Source organism: Eublepharis macularius, chromosome 2, assembly GCF_028583425.1.
Source record: "Eublepharis macularius isolate TG4126 chromosome 2, MPM_Emac_v1.0, whole genome shotgun sequence".
Classification (NCBI taxonomy): Eukaryota; Metazoa; Chordata; class Lepidosauria; order Squamata; family Eublepharidae; genus Eublepharis; species Eublepharis macularius.
In genome coordinates, this window is record NC_072791.1 from 46487582 (window position 1) to 46512735 (window position 25154).

A 25154-nucleotide genomic window follows, 5' to 3' on the forward strand; every position below is an offset into this window, starting at 1 on the left:
CTCTGGCTTGGCCTGGCCGGGTTTCGGCGCGGGTCTTTTCGACCGCCTGCATGGCTCCCGGGACGGCGGGGTTAGGGAGCGCCCGGTGAGCAGAGCTGGGGCGACGGGCTCCGGAGGGAGGGAGGGAGATTGCTGGCGGAGGGAAGCGTTTTGAATGGAGATGTAAAAGAAACGGCAGAGGGAGGAGCTCCGTAGGGCCATCACAGCCTTTGTACCCTTGTATGCAGAAGAGTTTTTGTTCAGGACTCGTGATCTCTAATGTAGTTTGTGGAATTCGCACTAATTAACAAGCTGCAACGCTTTATAGGCAAACCTAAACACAGTTACACCCTTCTAAATTCATTAAAGCCCTTTGATCGAGCAAAAATATGCCCTGAGTTCAACAACAGTAAAAAAACTATTGAAGTATCTGCAAATGTAAGGAATATTAGCAAGGATAAACTTTGGAATTTTCTTCCTTTCTTTCTGGTTTAGGAGGAATTAGATGCAAATGCTAAAATAAATGAGCTGTGATTTGTGAGGCGCTTGGTTCTGATGTCACCTCTGCCACAGGGAACTTTGAGTTTCGAAAGTTCATACTCCGGAAATCTAGTTGGTCTTTAAGGTGCTACTGAACCCAAATCTTGTTCTTCCTCTGCTGCAAACTATCTCTGTCTCTCTCCCCCAGTCCTGCTTCCAGTATGGAGGTGATAATATTCAACTACATTATTCAGTATATAGTAAGAGTTAACGTGTACTCAGAAAGTATGCAGTAGGTGCTGAGTTAGGACATAAGGATGAAAACTTATTTTCAAACAAATGCAGAACTCTTTACTAAAGAAACCCCATTAATTTTGTGTGTGGGTGGTGAAACAGCAAGTGGAATTTGTTGCATTTATCCTTTCTCTTCTCTCATCTCATGTTGTGATATGAGCATTTATTGCTGATCTTGCAGAGGCAGTGCCCAGACCTCAAATTGGCAGGCCCAGTCAACCAAACGGCAGGCCTGAAGATAATTTTTACCCCTTTCCTACCCTGTAGGGTTGTTCCTGCAGCATCTTTGTGCGCTCTGGAAGATGTAGTCTTTGGGATAATGGACAAAGTTGGGCATCCTACAGACTTGTGCACCAAGCCACTCAGGGAAAACAGTAGGAATAAAATCAAAAAGAGTCCAGTAGCACCTTTAAGACTAACCAATTTTATTGTAGCATAAGCTTTCGAGAATCAAGTTCTCTTCGTCAGATGCCTGATACTGAGACTGGTCAAATTTGACCAGTCTCAGTATCAGGCATCTGACGAAGAGAACTTGATTCTCGAAAGCTTATGCTACAATAAAATTGGTTAGTCTTAAAGGTGCTACTGGACTCTTTTTGATTTTGCTACCACAGACTAACACGGCTAACTCCTCTGCATCTATGAGTAGGAATAAAAACAAGCACACACAACATTTACTTCATTCCTTTCTTAATTTGTAGCCTGCCTTTCTCACTGAGACTTGAGGCAGATTGCAAAATATAAAAGCAAAGCAATCAAATAGCATTAAGCCAGCCAGTGAACAATTAAATAGGGCTAGGACAACAGTATTAGAAGACAATGCAGACATACTATAAACAATGCAGAAAATGAATTTCAAAAGAAGAGGACAAGATATCAAAAGGAGGACAGTACATACAATAAACATGGCAATAGACTGAAGTCATAATTGACTTTTAGAAGAGCACCTCATGGGCCATTCCATTATATTACAGCCCTATGCATTAAAGTGCCCTCGTTAACATAATGAAGATGATCAGAGTTTTTGAAGCAGAGAAAAGCAGGATATTTTTGTATGTTCCTGCTATACAGATAACAGAAAAGATGTAAAAGAAATTAGAAAATAGAGAACCTTGTGGCTCCAAAGACTAAGCCTTGCTCCTCTTCCTCTCTTTCTGCAATGCTTCATTTTATTTTTGTTGGAAACATCTCAGCTCTTCGAAGGAAAGATTCATAGTAAATATGAAGAGGGCTCTTCATGATTGTATTAGGCAACTATTGATGTTTTAAACAAAAACTGCTCAGGAGCTACCATATCTGTATTACCAAAAAGAGTCTTCGCTCCCATAACTGTTCTAAGGTGACTAATGCAGAACTTCATTTGTAGTGCAGTTTTACACTCTTCTAAACTCATTGACTCATTGTCTCTGTTTATGGTTGCAATGTTTGTTTCATTTTAAGGGTGGGGGACAGAAGGCATGGTAACTGGGTGATTGGGCAGATCTGGGTGTTTGTATGGCACTGAATGCTTGCTTGCTTGCTCACTTTATAATCTACTTTTTGGTGCTCTTTCAGCCCCCAGCTGGACAAACAGTTCCTCCGGCGCTTCCTAAAGATCCAAGCGATTTTATTTCCCCGATTCTCTTCTCAGAATGTGCTGATGTTCCTTACCTTGCTCATAGTTGCCCTCTTGGGTAAGTAAATTTTACTGAGCCTTTACCTTGGCCATGTTCCATGCTCTTTTCATACTGGCATGCTCTTAAATCTAACTTTATCTCTCCCCCACCCCCAGAGCAGCTGGTCATCTACCAGGTGGGAGTGATCCCCAGCCAGTATTATGGAGTTCTGGGGAACAAAGACATTTCTGGGTTCCAGAACGTGACTGCAGTTGCTCTGATTCTCATTGTGTTGAACTCTGTGGTGAGATACATTTCTTTTCTAATATCAGAATGGGTACTTTTTTTTTTTTGGTTGAGGAGCAGACAAGACAACACGTATGCAAACTTAGTTTCTGCAGAGACACAACATCCTTATTCTTCCATAATCTTTCAGAGAGAAATGCAGATGCATGCCCAGAGATGTACCTGTTCTCTTTCACAAAAGAGTTTTCACACCTTGTTTCCATCACTGCCATCTTGGCTGGAATCTAAACTGGGATTTTTCAAAAAGCTAGATGCCACCAGAAACTGAACAGAAGGGACACTTTCCCTCTTGCCTCTCCCAAGTGCCAAATGATAAAAACAATGAGGAAACGTGAGAGCTGACACTGTTGGGGGTCTCCTCTGGCTCACAGAGCCGAGCCACACGAGATCAGCCAAACTCCTGAGAGCTGCACCTTTGGAGAATTCTGAAGGTGTAGAGAAAGCTGGAGAGGGTGCACCGTGAAGAAGGAGCTGCTAGCTGCTGTTCCTTGTCTCTCTCCCTTTGAATGCATGAACAGATGAAGCTGCTGTATATTGAGTTTCTCTATTGGTCTGTCAAGGTCACTCCTGTCAGCTATGACTGGCAGTGGCTCTCCAGGGTCTCAGGCAGAGGTCTTTTACTTCATCTGCTACCCGACCCTTTTAACTGGAGGTGTTGGGGATTGATCCTGGTGCCATCTGCATGCAAAGCAGATGCTCAGCTACTGAGCTATGGCCTCTCTCCTTATCTTGCATCTTACTGATGGTTTTTTTCCTACTGTTCCCCATCTCAACTCCTAGGGTCACAGCAGGAATAAATAAATTATGACTTGTCTTTCCAACTCCTGAGAATAATCTCACATCACTGTGAGATAATCTCAAATCAGGTAACCCCTGATTTCACGCACTTTTCTTTGCCTCTAATAAAGCCAAAACAAGCAACTGTCTCTGAAGCAAACTGTTGGGGAAAATCAGACTATTGGTTTCTGGTTAAGGGCATATGATACCTTTTGATGAATTTTGATAGACATGGGCTGCGCTGATGTTCTGTTGCATGAGTTTTCTCCGGATGAGCAGGCACCAGAACGAATAATATTTGTACTTTTTCCCCCTGTAGTCACCTTGCACTGATGAGACCATGTATGCTTTTAGTTGTCCAGTGGCAAATGGACATTTGAACATGGTGGGAAAATCCACCCCCACCCCCGCCCAAGAGCTGCATACTGGTATGGGCTATACAGTTACCTGGTACTTAGTCTAAGTGAAATCACGCTAAGATGTGTAGGGGTAAGCAACTGCATTTTGTATTTCAATGCACACAATTGTGGCATGGGACTTAACTTGTGGTACACATGGCAAAAAGGTTAACTGCTGCTGTGTTAAGCGATTGGGCAAATGCTCCTTGTGACAGACTCACTCTGGCCATGGGTACTCCCTGCTCTGTGAAATGTGGTTAGTCGACTACAGAATCAGCAGGGGCTGATTCCCTTCCTGGGTAATTCTATAACCATGCCCTCACATTATTACTTGCTCCACATCCACATATCATTTCACTCTCTTTTCCTTCCCAGCTGAAGAGCTTTGACCAGTTCATCTGCAATTTGATGTATGTGAGCTGGAGGAAGGTGCTCACTGAATATCTCCATGGCTACTACTTTCAGGGTCAGGTGTATTATACCGTGAACATGCAGCATGAGGACATCGATAACCCGTAGGTGGCTGGCTGTCTTCTCAGCCATTCCTGGTGCTTTCTAGCATGTCTCCATGCCCTGTGCCTTAATAAGGGCAGTGACTTGTGCATTTTAGCTTGGATCCAACAGAGTATTGCTGCAAGCGGAAGGATTTCTGCTTAGGGAGCTCAGCTTTCTTGCTTCTTCATTCTACTGCAGCCAGAAATACCTCCTTCACCCTGAAATGCTACTTCTGGAGATCTCAGGGAGGCATTTTGTACTCTAGCTAGACCAGTGGAAGCAAGATAATTATACTCTGTAGGAAAAAGTCTTTCCATCCATGGAACTCTGCTGTTGGATCCAAACCTTTGTATGAGAGAAAGCTCTTCAGTCTTTTCCTTGGGGGTCCATGAGCTCTTGCACTGAGTCAGGTGGAGGTAACTTAGAATTTTTATCAAACTGTTCACTTTGTACTCAGTACATGGTGGTTTAAAATGTAAAATGCAAGGAAGCGCTCTAAGAAAATACTAATCTATATTTGGAAATATGAGAATAGGGAGTTAAGGTGGTTGTATCGAGATGCCAAAGTTGCTACAAGAACTTAAACACCTGCACAGGTTTGGCAATTGCTTTGGAAGGTAGTTCCTGTTTATTGCTTGGAACAATTGTGTTCACATTGGGATGAGACATTTCCAAACAAATACTGACTTCAGCAAGAGTTTGGAGAGGGTATGTGGGACTTGGTCTTTTGCCACCTGTTTACATGGCCCTTTTTATTATTGTGTGTGTGTGTTTTTGTGTATGTTAAAATACAGTGGGCAGTTGTGTAACTAGATAGAGGTCACAGGGACTTGCAGAAGGGTAATATCAGATTTGTCTGCTAATGTGCTAAATGGTCCTCAGTGCTCAAATCCCCAGGAGGTTTGAGAACAGGCTTGCTTGATTCCTTTTTGCTTTCTGTTTTGAGCATAGTAAAGGCAAAGTCAAGGGAGAGCACAAAAACTGGTAAGCAGGTTGGGTTCAGGGTCAGCTTGGTCTCTGTTTGGGTTTCTTTCTTTTCTTTGGGGGGGATTACTTGATCCACTTCTGTTGAGAACAATTGCGACTTCTCAGAGCAGAGCAATTTGAGCTGTGAAAATACAGCTTTGGGTTGCAAACTGCATCTGCCTGAGAATGTGTATAACTGAGCTGCTGGCTAAATCAGCTTGAACTCTGCACTGGCTGGGCAATAAAGAGATAGCCGAAGCATGCTTAGAGAGCACAGAGAAAGGAATGCTCTGAAGAGGCTGGGATTCAGGAATCCTTTCCTGCTTCCTGTGTCCTCTTTCATGTTCTGATCATGATCGATTCTTTCTTCATGGATTCAGCAGTGCCCAGGAGCAGAACCATTTCTGTTAGACCTAAGGTGAACCACAACGGGAAGGACTCTGGTCTCCTATAGTCCTTTTCTTGCTGGATGGAACAGCATTTGCTTCTTTTAGAAACCTCATCTCTACAGTATCGAGAGCCACTCTCAGTTTCTGCTGGGAGGGTAGAACAGTGGTTCATTCAGCAGTGCTTTAGCAGCACCCTTCTTTGATCCTTTGTGGATCAGCTACAAACTAACTGGAGTTCAATTTTGCAGTCGTTACAGTGTGTACAATTTTAGGTTTTTCTCTTTTCGAGCAGAGACCAGCGAATCAGTCAGGATGTGGAGAGGTTCTGCAAACAGCTGAGCTCCATGGCCAGTAAGGTGATCGTTGCCCCCTTCACACTTGCTTACTACACCTATCAGTGCTTTCGCAGGTAAGGGCTCCTGAACTTCTTTCATACAGCCTGCCAAGGATACTGCCCTTGCATACCATTCAGCTGCTAGAGTTTTCCTGAAAAGCATGTGATGGCCTGTTGGCATTCCTATGCCAAGGATGATGTATTCATTGTTAATGGGTATATATAAGACTCCAGTGAGTGGCTTGGCCCTCTCTGCTTTTCAAGAGGACTAGCTGCTTCATGGCTGCAGGGAGATCTGTGCGAGGAGGGGGGATCTGAGCATCTTGCTCTAGCTCTTGCTGGGCTTACTCTCATCTGGGGCTGAGGATGCTGCAGCCCTTCTGGCACCTCTAGCCTTGCACGCAACTGCACAAGGGGCAAGGTTTGGGATGTTTAGCCTTTTGGATGGACTATTAAGGAGGGATATTTCTATTTAGAATTGCTAGTGAACAATGAGTGTGTGTGTTTTATCCCAGAAGATAAAACGTATTTTGCATTAGCGAAATAGTTCTACTCTAGCCCTTTTAGCATTAAACTACCAAATGCTAGCCCAAACTAAGCAGCCTTCTTGTGCTTCTGAAAGATGCTTGTGCAAGTCCTTAGCGAAAAAGATCCCCAAAGTTAAGCAGCAGCTACCAGAATGTCAAGAGCAAGATTTGGGACTAGTAGCACAAAGACCATCAAGATTTCCAGATTATAAGCTTTTGAGAGTCAGAGCGCTCTTCTTGACATTACGTGTATTTACTGTACATGGTATCTGACAAAAGGAACCTGACTCTTGAAACCTTATACTCTGGAAATCTTGTTGGTCTTTAACGTGCTCCTGGACTTGACTCTTGCTCTTCAACTGCAGACCGATGCAACTAGCTGTCTGAAATCATCTTCATACCAAGAATATGTGCATGCTGAGAAGCAAACTTATAAATGGGCACATTGCTCTTTTTTTTAGTAGAAACAGGGCAGCTGTGTTTGCTACAAGCAATTGCTCTGTGTGCTTCATAATTATAGCAAAACTAGATACTTTTCTAGTATCATAATAAATATAATAAGAACAACATACTGTTGAGTCACAGCTGACTCATGACAACCACTTCTACAGAGCATTCCAGGCAAGAGATGGTCCAATGTGGTTTGTCATTGCTTTCCTTCTTGTAGTAACTCCAGTCTTCTTGGCAGTCTCTCATCCAAATACTGGCTGTGGCAGACCCTACTTAGCTCCCAAACCCTGATGAGCTTAGGCCAAGCTGGGCTAATTGGTTTGCTAAATATAAGAACTAGTCAATTGGATCATTGTGCAGATAAATTTCTAATAGACTGATACATGGTCTTCCAGTGCTGGTTTTTTTTCCCAAACTCTCTTTGTTTTTCCTGTTTAGCACCGGCTGGTTGGGCCCTGTGAGTATCTTTGGTTATTTCATCGTTGGGACCATCGTCAATAAAATCCTAATGAGCCCCATAGTTTCAAAACTGGTTCAGCAGGAGAAGTTGGAAGGTGATTTCAGGTAATTCAACAGATTTATATTTTGGAAATAAGTAAATTAATGGGATGGCTGCAACTCTTTCTTCTACACTGGTATCCCAACTTTGCTTTATGCTGAAAAACTCTTGAAATAGACCATCTTTGGAGATGGACTGCCAGCCCAGGTGGAAGACCCAGATCCAAGCAAAGTCTCCCTGGCTATTTATCCCCCTTGTCTTTCATCATGGTGCTCAGGGCAACATATCTGGGGTCCCCAGAAGGTCTCCCATCAAGCCAGAGCTCTGATTCAGACCTGAAAAACTCCCTCTGTATCGTGCCTTCCGACTGTACTGTGGGACCCAAGTCTTCTGACTTCTGATGCTACGATTCTGTTCTGTGTCTTTTATCTTTTACAGCCTAGAGACATTTGTTCTCTGGCAAAAGCAGAAATAGGTTTGCAGCAATTCAGATCGTCTGCTCCAAGAAATGGGTCCCCATTGATGTTAACTGGTATTTATCTTTAACAGATTTAAGCATATGCAGCTGAGAGTGAATGCTGAATCTGCAGCTTTCTATAGGTAAGAGGTGTTCTTGTGAAAACTTCTGCTTCTGGAAGCTTGCTGTTTTGCTTTCTCACCACGTGAGGGCACCAGTATTACCTGGAATTTTGCTAGAAACAAACTTCATTTTGATAACCTTGGATTCCCTTACTTTAGGGAATATCCTGAAGCGAATATGGGAATTAGGGTATTTTTCTGTATTAAGGTACTTTTGTTGTCTTATTTTATAGTAGTCTGAATTGCTCAGTATGACCTCTTTTCCTGTTTGGTGCTTTGATACTTATAATATCCCTAATTATGAAAGTATTTCAGAGTCAGAGACCTGTTCATCAGCTATCCTTCCTTTCTTTGCTGCCTTCTCTGGGCAAGCTTGGGTAGGGAACAGTCCTAGCAGCTGCGCTGCGCTTGAGAGGTGCTCTTGGAGAGTGCATTGCAGTGTGAGACAGAGGAACCCTGGGGGGGGGGGGCTGTGCCCCAGTGGCAGAGCATCTGCTTTGCATGCAGAAGGTCCCAGGTTCGCTCTCCAGAATTTCTGATTAAAAGGATCACGTAAGAGGTGATATGAAAGATCTCTCAACGGCTTGTCTCGACCCAGCATAATTGAGATATCACCTTCTTAGATCATGATCCGCCAGTCTGAGCACTTGCTTTTAACACCAAGTTCACACTACAAAGACACATACAGAGAATTGTTCTCAGTGGCTTCCCAATAAATTTGGAACTATCACCCCACCCCTCAGCCAGGACTAATCAAAGCCTGAGCCTCTTTCATTGGTTTATCATTCATCGTTGTCTTTGCCATACTTGCATACGCACAGCTTGCCCTCACAAGCGGTGAGTTTGTGGGAATGATCATTTTACTGACGGACTGACTGTGGCTCCTGTGTTGCTTTGCAGAGCTGGGCAAGTGGAGCACATGCGAACCAACCGCAAGCTACAAAACCTCCTGCAGACCCAGAGGGAGCTGATGGGCAAGGAGCTGTGGCTATACAGTAAGCAGAGCCATTTTTCTTAATGGGTACGGTTTGTGAAGGTCACTTCACCCAAGAAGTGACTTTGGGTTGGAATCTTGCAGGAAATACCTCTGTGGGTCTGATGATTCCTGCAGAGAGAGAGAGAATGGAGGGAGGAGAAGGAATAAGTAAACCACCGACTGAGATCGGGGATGGGGGATGGATTACACAGGACTCCACAGGTAAATGGGGACACTGAACCTATACTTGGATATCTGAAAACATTCATCAAGAAGGCCTGAGAAAGCAGACGGGTGAGTATTTGCAGAAAGTGAGCACAGGGCATCTCTTGCTGGTGATCTTTGCTGGTGATCTTTGCATCCCTCTCTAGGTCAGGGTTAGGATTCTTGGATCCTGTCAAAGAGATCTGAATGCACAAGTGGGGGCAATTTCCTCCTCCTGCAACAGGTCTTCTCTGTCCCTCAGAGTCAAAGCAGATTACAAGTACAATAGAACTATTTAATCAATCAGCTGATTACAAAATATGTTAACATTTGAATAATAACGTAATGGGACAGATATTTCTCATTTCTCACTGGTTCATGCTGGTTTGTTTCTGCTCAGTTGGGATCAACACTTTTGACTATCTGGGCAGCATACTGAGTTATGTGGTGATTGCAATCCCCATCTTCAGTGGCGTCTATGGTGATCTGGATCCGGCAGAACTGAGCTCATTGGTCAGCAAGGTGAGTTCTTGTAATTTTTGCAGGTACAAACCTTGGTGACTTGTGTTCTCTAGAATATTTCCTTGACCTTCCAGTCTCCTGGGATTCTCATAACACCCACAGGATGAAGTAAACAGAAGCCTGCAGAAGTTTGGTCATACCATGAGGAGACTGGTGTGTCAAAAGGGAAGTGAAGACAGTCTGTGTTGGAAAGAGAGGAGGGATGCTGTCAGAGAGAATGTCAACAAAAATGTTAAAAATTATTTGTTTATGTAGCTAGTTACCAGCCTGGAGTCTATAAGGAACTGGGGACAGAGAGAACAATTTGGAGATCTCACTGCCCCCCCCAGTCTTCTCCAGGGTTCTTGAAGCTCTTAGGGCTCAGAGCATGGCGAATCTTTCTCCCCCCTTTCTCTCCCCTGCTCTTTCCCGTTTAATGAATGCCCATGTGTTCTCAGCCTTCTATGCCTCATGGAGCATATTTAGTCTCCATCAGGCTGTGTATGTGGGTTTTTCTTTTCATTCATTTATATAATCATATTTTTCTACATAAGTGGGGAATTCTCCACGTGTGGAAATTCTTAGCTTGTCTGTGAGTGACCCAGTATTGCTGCTTTCATAGTCATAATGAGGTCCAGCCATTTTACAAGAGTAACGGCAGACACACACAGGCAATGAGTGCCGTAGACAAGCAGAACCCCCCACCATATAGAATTGGACAAAGAGAACCCGATTGCCAAAGGAAGCCCGGGGGGGGGGCTGAATAATCCAGGATTGTGTGGATTCAAGGACTGTTTTAAATTTGGTTGGACGGAATCATGGAACTGACACCTTGAAACCTGTCCTCATCTGCTGTGGCTTCAGTGATTTTGTTAGCTCTTGTTCATGAGCATTCTAGCCTGTTTTCTTAGTCAAAGTAACTTGAATTTTACTTTATAAACTGGGAGATGAGGTTCTTGGGAAGCCAAATTCTCTTCCCAGAACAGGATTCTAGGCTTGTGTGGTGGCTTGGGAATATGTAGTGGAGGAAATGGCTTTTACTTGCATGTAAAGTTGCTGCTGCTCAGCCTAACTGTGTTAAATAGCCAGGTATTCATGACCCAGTGCTTCCAAGCACAGAGCTGGAAGTGACTGATAGTAATTGAGCCTAACCAAAAAGGCAGGACAAATCAGCCACCTACAGACTATCCTGTGCAATTCAATCCATACCATGCCGCAATCAGAGAACAGGTCTACTTTAGCAATATACCACATGAAATAGCAATTATGGTGGAGAAAGCAGCGCTGCTGTTCAGGAGTGCTGTTGCTCCACCCCCAGTGGAATGAGCTCCACAAGGGCATAAGCTGGAATGAGATCAGCAAGAGCACGTGTTCCTGCAACTTCCACATACCATTGAGAAGCCACAGGCACCAGCCAGCTGGCCTGTCAAGTCAACAGTCAATAAGGCAGATTTATTTGCTTCACCTGTCTTGGAAATGGATCCTTTCCTCTATAAGTAAGGAGTGGACAGAGATGGGCTGACATAATCCAGCTCAATAAACCTGCTAAAGCAGGACTTGATGAAGGAGCTCATGTGGTCTCATTAATAAGATCTGATGTGGAAAAATAAATTTATCAGTTGTGCCCAGGTGTGTTTTTGGTGCAGCACCAACATAAGCTGATAGGAAGGAGAGGTAGATTTGCTTACTTCTTTTGTTCTGGTTTTTTAAATCATCTCCCTTTCTGGTTGTTCTGTCTGGCAGAGCCCAAATGTGCATCTGGAGGTCAGTGATTAGGAGGATTAATAGTTTGGGGACTCTGTTCATTGTATTGCCTGCTCTACCTTCCTAATAGACTTTTACTTGCGCTTGTAGAGAAGATCTTGGAGTTGAGGACTCTGTGGCTTTTAATTCCAGGGGAAATGTAATACCCATGCTGGTGCTCCCTCAACCAGTATAGAACTTCACGGCTTCCATGAAACTCATGGAGCTCTCCCCAAAAGTCACAGTTCTCCTGCGTATAGCAGATCACACACTTTGATGTTCTGGGCTAGACAGACTGATTTGAGAGTGGGAGATATAGCAACAGTGTACTTGTTATGGTCAGATCACTACTCAATGACGTTCAGGCTGTCAGTTACTTTGAACTTCTGTAGGGGTGGTTGGTTCACCCTCAGAGATCAGTAGATTTGGATTTTCAGAGAGTTCTGGGACACTTTCCAGATGGCAGTTTCGTTATTCATTTGGAGTATAGAGAGCACCTGGGCAGTTCAATTGATCCATGAACATCCTCTCTTGCTGACTGGAAACGGCTCATATCCTTGGCGTATAAAGGGGGAGTTGAGATGAATGAAGAAGTAGTAATGACATCTAGAAGACTGATGCCCAAAACTCAATGGCACAAAGCTCTCACAATCTAGAGAGCATTCTAACAACTTTGGTACACCCACTACAAGCCCCTTTGGAAAAGAAGACTTTTGCCACAGTAGTCCACCTTTCAGTGACATCCAAACTAAAGTGAACTGTGCTGTTCATGGGGTTACCTTTGAAAAGTCTCCAGAAATGTCACCTGGTCGAAAACGTGATGGTGAGGTGGTTAGCCTGGAGGATGGTGTCATGAGCATATCTTTCCAGAGCTTTGACTTCTGCTCTGTTTCTGACTCAGAAGTGCTGGTGTTAACCGTTTCAAGCTGTAAAGAATTTGGGACTGGTCCAGGATACTTGAAAGACTGCTTTCTCCCGTACAAACCTGGATCATCCTCAAAAGCCCTTATTTGTATCACATTTGGAAGTAAAGCGAGTTTCTACCAGAGAGGGGTACCTTTTTCTGTAGTTGAGGGCTGCTTGTGCAAGATGCTCACCTGGCACATAATTGCTCTCTTTTAGATACCATCCCCTGTTTGTTTGTTTGCACGCGCGTGTGTGTGCGCGCGCGCGCGCGTGCTTTTGCTTGTTAATTCCTCCTCTTCCCCTTGTGCTCATCTGAGTTACAATGTTGCTAGTTTTTGCTTTATGCTACTATATATTTCATGTGTGTGTGTTTGTGTACCTTGTTTTCATTATTCTTATGACCTTTGTTCCTTTGCTTTTGTTGTTACTGTGAGCTACCTTGCATGTCCATCTGTTTTTAAAAATAAATGAATCTCAGGCGAGTCACATGGAGTTAAAGATAGCCTGACTTGGCATTCTTTGCAGTGCAGCAAGAGGCCTCTTTTGGGCATGATGGGGCAGCCTCCTGGCCAGGGCTGGCTGGTTGTCATGACCTCATGGAGTGAACATTGACCCTTGTGTTGCTGGGAATTACTGTGGAGCTTGGCAGGCTGTTGATGCCTGCTAGAAATGGAGTCAGGATGCTGTTTTTTTGCAGTTCCCTGGATCTTCCTTCATGTCCGCTCCTCTTTGTTTTCAGAACTCTTTAGCTGCCTCAACATTTCAAATGCTGTTTGGTACATATCTGTGGTGTTTTAAGGTACTGACATCAAGAGGCCTCTGGCTTCAGGGTGTTTCTTTGCTAGGCATTGTGTCAAGCATATCCTAGAAATGCTGTGTCCTGCCTCCTGTTGAGCACTAGTAAGCAGCGACTAATGCCAATATATCTGGAGAAGGAATGCTGCCCTAGGCATCTCCAGTGAACAGATTTTTCCCAAAGCCTCTGAAGGAGAAAAGAGAATAAAGTGTTAATTCATGCTCCATGATGCCCTAGTCCCTGAGTCTGGGGCCTGTTCTTTCTTGGCACTCTCTGTCTGTAGCCTCACCCTGCATTCTCTACCTTCTTGCTGGCTTACTCAGCCAAGCCTTTGTTGCTGAGCACTTGCAGGCTTGGAGGTGGGTCTCTGCAACTGTTCTGCCCCACCCCTCTTCTTCCTCCCAGTTGAAGCAGGTGCACAGCTTGAGTACTCTCACACTGTTCTCGCCGGGGAGGCTCTGCGCTATGTGCTGGGGACTTATTCAGTCCCACTATTAGCCAAGCAGGCTCACCCTCTCTTAGACACTGTACAAGTACCCAGGGATACGTCACTCACATTACAGCATGACAGCTCAAGCATTTCATATTCTCAACAGTGATAACATTCTGGAGGGGGAAAGTGTGTGCAAGGTTTAGAGGGCTGAATGGATACTTTGGAAGGGGTTTTTCCAAAGGGTCGGTAGGCTGTTTTTGAGGAGCCTTGAAGAATACCCCTTTGGTCGATGGTTCTGACGGATCTTTTTACCTGCCCAACTGCAATAGCAACTCCAGTGATCAAGGTTAGTTTAATTCTACATGCATAAGAGGGGGATACAAAATCTAGACTGCAGCATCTCATTCAGCATTCTGAAAACTTCACCTTTCTCTTTTAAAAAAGCAAGCTTCTAGATCTCACTGTGAAGAAAATATTTTAAAAGTCTGAGTAGTTGTCTGCTGGCCTCTTGAACTGCTGTCTGCTCCCCTGCCTATGTCTGCTTTCAAGCTTGGCACATATCAGCCATGCCAATATCAATGCTATTGCAGACAATGCTAATTCTAATGCAAACCTGTTATCTTGAACCAGTGTTTCATGCTGTAACTTGCTATAACTTGATATCATATTGCCAATGCCATAACTGTTTCTCTTGCAGACTTAGTACAGTTTCCAGGGCCGAATCAAGGGGGGGCAGGGAGTAGCCTGCCCCTGGCACCGCCAAAGAGGGGGCGCCAGGTGCGGCTGTCAGCTGCCCAGGAGCGCATCACGGCTTGCCGCCCGCGAGGCTGAGCACAGGATTGGGAAGCCCTCACCAGTCCCGCCAATAGGGCGGCTGGCTTGCTGTGTGCACAGGACCTCCCAGGCCTGCACTCAGCCACCCGTGCGGCAAGCCAGCTGCCCCAGCGCACGCCCTTGCCACCAGCTCCACAGCGCACCGTGCGCTGGGGCAGCCAGCTTGCTGCGTGGGCGGCACAGGGCAGTGGGGCACGCGAACTGTGCGGAGGGCCTCCTAGCCCTGTGCTCAGCCGGCTGCGCAGGGTGGCACGTGCTGGCACTGGGGCGGCCAGCTTGCCGCGCGGGCAGGCATGCCTCCCGCCCTGCGTGATGACATCATGAAAGTGTGATGGCAGCAGACAAGACAGAAGCTATTCTACAGTGAATGTGTTAGTGACAGGGAGAAGAAAGTGGTAGTTCTTGTTCTGTGCGTTGTTTCTCAGATCTTGCTAACTTTGTGTTTTGCATGTGGTTTTTCTTTTAGAATGCCTTTGTCTCGCTGTACCTGATTGGGTGTTTTAGCCAGCTCATTGACCTTTCCACCACTGTGTCTGATGTGGCAGGCTATACACATAGGTGAGTCCTCCTTCTCTATTGGCCAGTGGAGAAGATGTTTAGACATAAGCCTTCAAAGGATATTTCCATCAGGAGCTGCTGCAAAAAGAAAGAAGCTTTGACTCCTTAAGGCCCATCGTTTTGGGGAGGCTTATTCTGTAGGGTATGAGAATATGTCTGCATTCAGAGGACCCAAAGAAACTGAGATTAGTTTTGTTTGATATTTGAATGTAGCCAATATCTCAGCTGGATTATATCATCATGGGCTCCCTGAGATGCCATTTGAGAAGAAATGGGCTGGGGACCTTCCATACCTTCCCTTCAGGCATAAAATTGCTCAGCATCTGTAATCTGAGTCCACAAAGCTGCAACTGAAGAGGGAATCTAGAGAATCTTTTCTTCAGCAAGGACAGCTTCAGATTTTCCAGTCCCTCAGATTTCACTGAATAGCCTGGGTGTCACTTAGATTTAAAGGGTGGATCCTACTCTTCTCCCACTCCTTTGCTGAGCAAACTATATTAATTTATTGAACTATTTTTGCCCCACCTTTCCTTTCGGCTCAAGTTTGAAGTCTTCCTCCAACTTAAGCGGCTCTTCTGTTAGAGGAAGAACCACTTATTGGAGGCAGGCTCCTGGGAGGATGGTTGGCTCTGCCCCAGTGCTTTTCAGAAGACTCCTCTAACCATACTCACCTCTTACAATTGAATGGTGATATATTAACAAGTGGTTACCTCTTCATGCTTCCTAAAATCCATGCTCTCTCATGGTTTTGCCAAGCAGAGAAGAAGCTGCTTTTGAACAAAACTGTTTCTCATCTCCACCCCCACCCTCACTACTGATCAATTTGTGTTTTTGTAGAATTGGAGAACTTCAAGAGACGCTGCTGATACTCTCCAAGAAACAAAATGACTGTGAATTACAAGCCAAATGGGACTTCAATAAGTGAGTCACTATAGCTATCATAAGTCAATAGTTTCCTAATTACACTGCTTTTACAGGGGGAAATGGCTGCTGAACACATTGGATGTGGAGTGTTAAGATAATTCATGGGCACAACCTTGCATCACAGATATTCTAGGACACGAGTCTCCAAACTTTTAAGCCTGTGGGCAGTTATCTAATTTTGAGAAAGGTTATTGGGTACAACCACAGAATTGCTGCCATGGGAGATGGGACCAAATAACAAAATGTGTGGTATGGGAGGCAATTGCAAAAAGTTGAGAGGTTCCAAGTTAAGCATCCTCCAGGGATGGAGGCAGCTGTTTCTGAATGGGTGCTCCATGCAAATCCAAAAGAGAAGAGGCATTTTGAAGCACCGCTTACTCCAGTGAAGTGGAGGAAAATCCAGGATTTCCTCTTGGCTTTGGGGAAGAAGCAAGACAGTGCCAAGAAACACATCAGTGGTTGCCATGTTGGGGATCACTGCTGCAGGCACCCTCTGTGGTGATTTCAAGGGCTCCCAGCCAAGATCCAGTGTAAACAGAAGCCTTATGGGTTGAAGAGAGCCAGGCTCAAAGTACACACCAAGGAATAAAACACTTGTGTCCTTTGCTTAACGCTCTTCCCCACAACATGCAACTCAGAAAACAGGAAGTGGTGGATATGAACAAGGTGCAAGTCCTGTAGATTCTGGGAGTGGCAAAAACTGATGCTGACATGGTTATGAATGAACATCTTAGAGGCCTGAACAGGAGACAACACTATAAGATAGGGAATGGGTGTCCTAATATGGTAGGTCCTCATAAATATCAGGCTCTTTGAAGGGGGAAGGGCTATATGTTTTTGCAGGGCCACTTTTGGATTTCCCTCTACCCTTCCAAATTATTTGAAGGTCCCTGCAGACTTCCGCAACAGCAGCTGGAGGGAATGACTGCTGAGAAATGTTTCTGCAGCAAAGTATCCCACACATACTGAGTGACTCTCTAAGTGGCCTGTCAGAATTCAGTTGATGGATAACCCACTTCCTGCCCTTCTGAATGCAGTTGAGTGTACTCACAGGCTGATCGGTTTACCCTTCCTTTTATTTGTTTTCCCCTTTCACTTTTTGGGTCTTTGGTGAATGGATTTAGCACCAGTGTTTCTAAGGAACAGGCAGCACCAAGTGACACAGCGTTCTTCCTGGAGCAGGTCAGTCTCTCTGTTCCTTCTTCTGAGAATCTGCTTATCAAAGACCTGAACCTGAGAGTCACACAAGGGAACAGTCTGCTAATTACAGGCAACACGGGTACAGGGAAGACATCTTTGCTGCGTGTCCTTGCGGGCCTCTGGGAAAGCAAGCAGGGTGAGTACCTCAGCTTAACAGAAGTGCTGCTGGGATGGCCCTGCCAGAAAACTCAAGGTTGATAGGTTCCCTACACAGATCAGGTGACGACTGGACTTAAGCTGTCTGGGAATGCAAATCAGCCTTTGTCCTGCTTATGGCTTTTTTCTAGATACCAAGCCTACCCTTGACCCATTTAAACTTGGGGTATCAAGTATATCTAGCCACATGGAAAGCCAGTGATCTATAAAGTTTCATCCACAAGGTGCATTAAGCCTTGCTCTGTGACTAGATCCGACAGATGCCTGGCTTCCTTGTGCGGTTGGCACTGCTGTGGTGTGTCTTTATAGGCAGCTTGTCTGGTAAATAGTTGCTTGTTTCTTGCTGGGATAACGATTGTGAGTAAAATGTCAGGTTGTACAGTAGAGCCAGCCTGGTGTCTGCATTATTCCCACTTTAACCCAGATCCACTGGCCATTGCCTTCTTGGGAGAGAGCAAACTGTAAGATCAAGCTAGACAAGATGAAGAACTGGGATCTCTCAACATCTTTTGCTTGTAAATTTCAAGCATGTGTGGCCCCAGTGTAGATTTTAGCTGTACAGAGCAGGGGTGAAGGAGTTTGAGCCTTCCACTCCTGTCAAAACTGCCTTTCCTGTTCTGCTCTTAGACTCAGAAGGAGAAAAAAAATCAAGCACCCTTTTTTTGCCTACATCTTTCACTTTGAGCAGTGTAAGCGGGGTGCTTTTAATTGGCAAAACTGCATGGAGGGGCCTCTCCCTTTCACCCCTAATGTAGCCTGAGACCAGATTAGGATCCTACACAGTTTCTCTTAGCATTTTAAAAAACTCTGGGGGGAGCCAATTGTGTCATCTATTTTGAATTGTAGTGGCTTTGATGGTGAGCTAGGAGCCAAGAAGTCTTCCTCAGTCCTGAACTCGAGTTTGGCATTTGACACACCATGACCACTCAGGCTTGTCCTCCCTATCTAAAATGTGGGGGGAATAATATTGGCCTCATGAGCTTGTTGAAAAGACCAGTAAAAGAATGTGCTTTTTAACACTCTCAAGTGCTATAGAACTCCTGAGCATGTAGTATTGATGGGGGAATTGTTGAGCCTGTGGTGCAGTCTATGAATTCTTTCTGTTGGATCTCTTCAGGAGATGTCCATATGTTAACGTGCTTTGGCCCCCATGGGGTGGTGATCTTGCCACAGAGGCCTTTCTTCACAGACGGGACCCTGCGTGAACAGGTGAGTGGCTCTGGCACTCGATTATCCCCATTGTCTTTCTGCTTATGGGCTAGTTTGGCACTTCTGCTGTAGCTGCTGCCACTTAGGGCTAGTGGCTTAATGGGAGCTGAGAGGGGGAAGCTGTGGCTGCTCATTCTTTACAGCCAGTGCACGACTGGGAGGCCCCTCATTTTGAGTTTGTGTTTGGTTTATTTGATTAGGTGATTTACCCTCTGAAGGAGATCTATCCAGTTTCAGGTGAGTGGGAATTCATTGGAATAGCTGCCTCCAATGGACTTGGAAGTAGCTTCACTGGCACGGAGTGTCTTTTTCTCTGCAGTGCGTGTCTGTATTGCATGAGCTTTCTTGTGATTGCTTTATCTTAACCTGGGAAAAAACCGTTGACTGAGCCAGTATATTAATGCAGGGACATTCAGTGCATGGAGAGCTGCAAAACACCAGGAAGGTCATGCAGATTTGGCTGCAGGGCTGAGAAACCAAAGGGAAACTTCACTAGGTTATGTAAATTATTGTAGCCAAAGGAACATATGTTCCACACTTGGACAAAACAAGCCAAAGCCAAGAAAATGTATGCAGATAAGCTTTGTTTGCATAATGCATTCTGAAGCTAAAATGTAGGCGTCTAAGGACTGGATCTATTTTATTTTTGGATGCAGAATATATCCACCCTGACTGCAACTTTCCCACTTAATTGCAGGAGGCAGTCATCAGCTGCAGAAAGAAGCCAGTGAGTCATATAGAGATAGGGGGAGCTCCCTTTTACCCAGGGTCACTTGTAGCCCTCCACAAGCTATGCACCTTTGTTGTTGTGTGACTGTGTACTCTATTGCCATTTTTATTTTCATCCTTGATCCAATCGCATTCTCCACCACTGATCATTTGCTATCTATGCTTTGTGCTTATATACAAGATCCCCCAGTTCTTCAAATCACCGTATAATTCTTTTACTCCAGTCTGTTCCCTGTGAAATCAGTATTTGATACTGAGTGGTAAAAAGCTTCCAAATAAGGCTATTGGATGTTGGTGTAATACTTGGCATATGTTATTTTTCCTCTAGGCGTCACATTCCTTTTACCCATTTGTTATTTTTCTTAGAAAAAGACTATGGTAAAATTGTTGAAGCAGCATGCCATGTTAACTCACATTGTGTATTTGGAGTACAGAAGTTGTGAATAAAACAACATACACAGAAAGCAATGTAGGTTGCCATTTTAAAAAAAAATTATAAGTCAGGCCTCCCAGAGCAGAGCGATACTTCGGAGACGCAACACTGTACTTCTAAAACATCTGGGTATTCAACATTCTTGAGATTGTTCTCTTTGGCTGCTGAGAAGGGTATTTTTAATTATTTGTGCAGTACTCTTGGTGTTTGTGGCACTACAAGAGGGGGGGAAATAGGTCGCTTTCTCCAAGCTTACAGTTTAAAATAGACAATAGCAATAAAGGGTAGGGAGGAAGAGACAAATGTCTTAAGGAATAAAAGTGAGCTGATCCTGTTACGCATACTTAAGTTTTGAGATGGATGGCAGTGAGGACATACAGGAACTAAGTAAGAGACCTCATGAGGAAAAGTGAGCTTTGAAGAGGGATCTGAAGAGAAGAATGACAGATGTTACAAAATATGTTTTCAGAGAAGGACATTCCATATATAGGAGGGACAAAGGAACAATGATCTTGATGAGATAGCGTCCCTCTCTGTTAACACTATATTATGGATTGCTAAGGAACTTACAAAGCAGCTTAACTGATGCCTACGGCATTTGTTTTCAGTAAATCATCCACACATCCCCCAAAAGGTAGAGTATCTCTTCGCATACTTCTGAGTGTTGCTTCACACATGCTTGAAAATCACTTGATTAGCGCAAGGCATCAAAATATGATAACCGTAGGTGCTGATACCACTGAAAAGGCATTGTTTTCAAGGTGACCCAAGGTCACACAGACATAGTCAGTCTGATTGGCAGTAGTTCATTAATGCATGCAAATCACCGCTGGACATGGCAAAGATCAAGTAATGAAGTGTGTGTGTGTGTGTGAGTGTGTGTGTGTGAGAGAGAGAGAGAGAGAGAGAGAGAGAATGACCAAGCAGTGTTCCTGCCAGAGAATTAGTTGGGGTTTGTCGATGAAAATAAAGTTTGAAACTTAATCAGAAATCAGAGAGGCCTTTGTAAAAATTGTCACTGAAAAAAGAACAATACTTTACAAGCAGGCAGCTGTGCTCTGCTTTCAAATTATCTGGAAGATAATCTTAATACAAATCTCATTCATTTATAGTAAATGGAAGCCAGCTGTTGCTTGGTTAAGCTTTGCTCTTGTGTCAACAATTATTTGTTCACAGGGCCATCCTGAGTTCTCAGATACTGGCCTGTTGAACTCTATTCAGTTGCTGGGATAACTCCTGTTCTGCCATTGCCTGGGAATTCATGTTTGGGATTACCAACTGAAAGGGTATAGTTGAAACTCTACCAAATGCTCAACCACTGTTGGAGGATGCTTTCATATGCTAGCTTAAGGAAGAACCCAGGATAGACCTAACTGCAGTTAATACCTTTGCTGGCAAAATCTTTAACTGCAATTAAAGCCCAGTGGCAGGAATTCAAATGGCAGGAGTGAGGGATCGGTAAATGTAGCTATGGCCTGTTCCCACTTGCATGATCATGGTAAGCCATTGGCTGCAAACTGTTTGCATTGGTCCAAAATCTAGAGATTTTAGCTTAGTGAGATTTTATCACAAGGCTTGCTTATGTGCAGGTAGGCAGCAATAATCCCCTCCCCCCTCAAACCCCAGCCTTTTATATCCCCACAGTTTGCCTTGTAGTTACATATCTTAAGCCTGTTCAGTTATGAGCACTATTCTTGAATACTAAGCTCTTCCTGAATGGAGCAACTTCTAAAGTAGTTGTCTTCATGCAACATGTCGATCTTTGGAATTCACTGCCACAAGATATGGTGATGTGCACTAGCTTAATTGGCTTTAAAAGACGGCTCAACAAAGTCATGGTGGGATAGGTCTTTCAATAGCTGTTGGCCAGGGCAGTTAATTTAACTTGCAAGTTAAGAAACAATTTAGTTCTGAGTCTAATTGCTTGGTTATCACCAAGGGAGAGCTACTTCCTCTCTGTCCCACTTCTGGCTTCTTGGAAGTAGCTGATCAGTCACTGGAATGCTGAACTTTATGGACCTTTAGTCTGACCCAGGAGGGATCTTTCTGTAGTCTCGTCCTGAAGGGCAGGGGGTTGCTAATGGTCAGTTTGCAATACTTGTTAACTGACATTTACCTTAGTCTGTGTTACCTGGTAATACATCCTGTTGATGACAATGGAGTGGAATTCATGTAATGTATGTATGATTGTACTGTTTATTCTTATGGAGTTCTGAATACTTAAATAATTTTTAAAGGGCTGAAAAGTTGAGAGGTTTTGATCTTTTTGTTGAAGTGACAGTTTCCTAGATGGCGCAGACCAAACTGTTCTGTTGTTGAATGCGATTTCTTGCATAACAGGATCTGCAGATGATGAAAGGATACTGAGATTCCTGGAGCTGACTGGGCTGGTGAGTTACCAAGGGAATAAGCTGCATCATGTGTTAAACATCTGTGGTACGCTGTGGAAAGGAAGTGGCTATAATCCTCAGCTGGGAGTAATGTTAATGTTAGTGGCAGGTTCCTAGAAAGAGATGCTGGAAGAAAGAGCTTCAGCTTGCCAAGAAATCGGACCATAGGGTAGGCTGCAGTTAGAGAAAGGAAGCTGTACATGCTCAGAGGTACACTCTTCTCTGTTTCACATTTTAAGGGCTGGACATGAATACTCAAAACTGCTCTTTAGGCTGAGCTGTGGCTCTAATTAACATCCACTGTATGAACAAAAACAGTTAAAACTCTACTGATGGCAAGTGAAGATGGCGTGGTGTCAGAGAGCAACAGGAAATCGATGTTGGTCACTAAGTGGAAATGCTGGGGCAGGAATGGAGCAGCAAAATAGACAATTTATTCATGGCTGTATTCACCTTAGCAGCCGGTTGCGGAATAGTGGAATAAGTTTCACTTTTCATCTGTTGTTTTCTGTCCGATGCAGTCTGATTTGCTAGTGAGGACAGGAGGCTTGGACCAGCCAGTGGACTGGAACTGGTAAGGCTCTGCTGTGAAATGGGACGGGCACATCTGAGCATTCCATGCAGGGATTTGACAGTGGCTTGAAGGGAAGGGAAGACACACACAACCACTGCAATTCAGAGTCCTGCAAGCACTATTCCACTGCTGGCTATGGCAGACAGCTGAGTAAGGTTTGAATGCTTGTCATAGTCAGTAATGGAAGAGCCCCAGTTTCGAGCATGAGCATGTTAAGTTCTAAGAATAGCTCTTAGCAGCCTTCTCAGTTCCCATATGGCACCACCTATCAAGACCCTTTAAGGTTTCCCCAGGCAGGACGCAGAGACCTGAATTAAATGCTGGACAGAGCAAGAAGAGATGCTGCTGCATGTTGAATGAGCTGAGAAAAAGCTGACTAATTCCTCTAGGGCTGTAGGAGGTCCCTTGTGGAGTAAGAAATGCTGCTATCTAGTCCAAAGTGCAGCGAGCACACAAGATGGCCCTAATCACCAATTTCTCTGTTTTTTGCTCTTACCATAGGTATGATAACCTGTCCCCAGGGGAGATGCAGAGGCTGTCCTTTGCCCGTCTTTTCTATCTTCAGCCCCAGTATGCAGGTGAGGAAGGGAGATCAAATCAGGAAGGAGTAGTATGGCATCTGTACTGTAACACTTTAAGTCTTTTGTGGCAGTGGTGAAGCTTCTGGAAGTGATTGGCTGTCTTGGAGGGGTACTCAGAAAAGGCTTCTGGTTGCCATTGGTTCAGCTATTGAGATCCTGAAAGCTCACATTCCAGCTTTATAGAAAAGAAACACCCAATAGGCTTATCCCCCTGCAACAAGGGTCTTTCCATCCCTGGCCACCTTTTGCATGAAGAAAGGATCTTGTACTGCCAGTACTGGCTCTTAGGGTAAGATGGCCCACCTCACTTTCATTCACCTTCCCCCTAGCAGGAAGATGTATTTGATCATTTCGTTGAGCTACTAGAGTGTTCTTTGTATTTTCTTCCTTTCTACTTCCTTGCTGTACTGCGATGCAACCGGTCAGAGCTGCTGATCCGCTATTTGTGCCTGATCAGCTATTTGTGCCTCCTCCTGATGCACTCCCTATCAGGGATAATCCACCCAGTGTTGACTGAACAGCACCAAATTGTATTCTGAATTTCATTGTCAGCTAGTGGAGAGTTTGCTTTAATTGCAGTAATAGAGCAGCTTCCTTGGGGGGGGGGACCCTAAAATGGCTGCAGTGTGTGTGTGTGTGTGTGTGTGTGTGTGTGTGTGTGAGAGAGAGAGAGAGAGAGCTTAATCAGCTCTAGTTCTTGTTCTGATAAGGCACAAAGTCTATTTTTTTCACCAGCTGCCAAGCTGCATGCAAGAAGGGGAGATTGGAAGTCTCATAGTTTGTCTTGGATGATCCATATTGAGGGGATTTAACTTTTTTCCCTTGCAGTGCTGGATGAAGCAACCAGTGCACTCACAGAAGATGCAGAGAATCAGCTGTACAGGATCTGTGCACAACTGGGGATGACTCTGGTTAGCGTGGGACATCGCAGCAGCCTGGAAAAGGTAGGACAGGGGAGAAACAGCCAGTTGATCTGACTGTTCAAGCAGCATTGCTGCTATAAGAAGTAACAAGTGGGTTTACAGGCTCAGGCAGAAAGGCTCTCTTGCACCTGAGTTCTCTTTCCCAGAGAAGAGATAATTGGGGGCTAAAGGGCAAGGGGAATGAAAGAGAACCTCCCTCTTGAAAGCCCTGGTTTTCACATTGTACTGACTTTTGCATTTCAGTTCCATAGCTGGATATTGAGACTGTGTGGAGGAGGAAAATGGGAACTAACAAGAATCAAGAAGGATTGAGCCACTCCACAGCCAGTCATGAACAATAGAACATGGAATGAAAAGTTCAGATGGGGCAGTTACCAAAGTGCCTTGGAATCAGCCTGGAGGAGTTGAAGGAGTTGTAGCTTCAAAGCCAACAGGCGCAAATGAGGGTTCTGTGACAAAAAGACATCCATCTCCTATTGAAAGAACAGGGCAGAAGGGCAAGTTTTAACTCTTTTGTTGCCTTATATAGAGAATTTCCTCTGGCCCATTGTTCTGATTTTCCTTGTGCCCCAACTAAAGATTTTTCTCTGAGGGAAGGAGATTCTTCTGCTGCTTGGATCTTCTTTTAGCAAGAATAACTGAATAGTGCTGAAGAGAACTAGATGGAGTTGTGCAGACCTGTCCACACACTGTGAGCATGACCCTTCTTTTGTGTGCCTGAAAAAGGGCATGCGTGTCAGGCTTACGGCTACGGCCTTGATGCTGGACTGAAATGTCTATATGGCAAGGCCATTGTCTTTACTCTGCATAAGGATCTGTTTGCTCTTGGCACATGGACAGAGACTCCTCTGTTACTATAGCAACCCTTTCTTGCTCAGGAAGTGTTATCCAGTAGAGCAAAAAGGGAGGGGAGGGGAAACAGAGAAAGGTATTATAGACTGGAAATGTTGTACACCTAACAGCTATCCATACCATGGCAATAAATTTACTTTATATGTTGTACATGGAGGGACAGA

At 44.5% G+C, this 25154-nt stretch overlaps 1 protein-coding gene across 3 annotated transcripts; it reads left to right on the forward strand.

The window, feature by feature from the left end:
- Positions 1 to 25140, forward strand: ABCD4 (ATP binding cassette subfamily D member 4). Of its 3 annotated transcripts, XM_054970437.1 has the most exons (19): positions 1 to 85; positions 2308 to 2426; positions 2525 to 2652; positions 4205 to 4344; positions 5972 to 6088; positions 7429 to 7554; positions 8039 to 8089; positions 8969 to 9063; positions 9649 to 9770; positions 14928 to 15019; positions 15857 to 15940; positions 17068 to 17279; positions 18417 to 18508; positions 18709 to 18745; positions 22011 to 22060; positions 22582 to 22634; positions 23136 to 23212; positions 24044 to 24159; positions 24382 to 25140. In XM_054970437.1, the coding sequence occupies exons 1-19, from the start codon at positions 51 to 53 to the stop codon at positions 24448 to 24450; spliced, it is 1815 nt and encodes a 604-aa protein (XP_054826412.1). In that variant the 5' UTR covers positions 1 to 50; the 3' UTR covers positions 24451 to 25140. The 3 variants fall into 3 exon arrangements, with proteins under 3 accessions (XP_054826412.1, XP_054826413.1, XP_054826414.1); XM_054970438.1 differs by lacking the exon at positions 1 to 85 and having other exon boundaries at positions 2369 to 2426; positions 2530 to 2652; XM_054970439.1 differs by lacking the exons at positions 1 to 85; positions 4205 to 4344 and having other exon boundaries at positions 2369 to 2426; positions 2530 to 2652.
- The last annotated feature ends 14 nt before the right edge of the window (positions 25141 to 25154 follow it).

Bases quoted from the DNA above. Each gene is read 5' to 3' on its own strand.
- ABCD4 (XM_054970437.1), top strand. From the start codon at position 51: ATGGCTCCCGGGACGGCGGGGTTAGGGAGCGCCCG. The intron at 9,064-9,648 runs GTAAGCAGAGCC...GTTTCTGCTCAG, and splicing joins CAAGGAGCTGTGGCTATACA to TTGGGATCAACACTTTTGAC. The intron at 23,213-24,043 runs GTGAGGAAGGGA...TTTCCCTTGCAG, and splicing joins TCTTCAGCCCCAGTATGCAG to TGCTGGATGAAGCAACCAGT.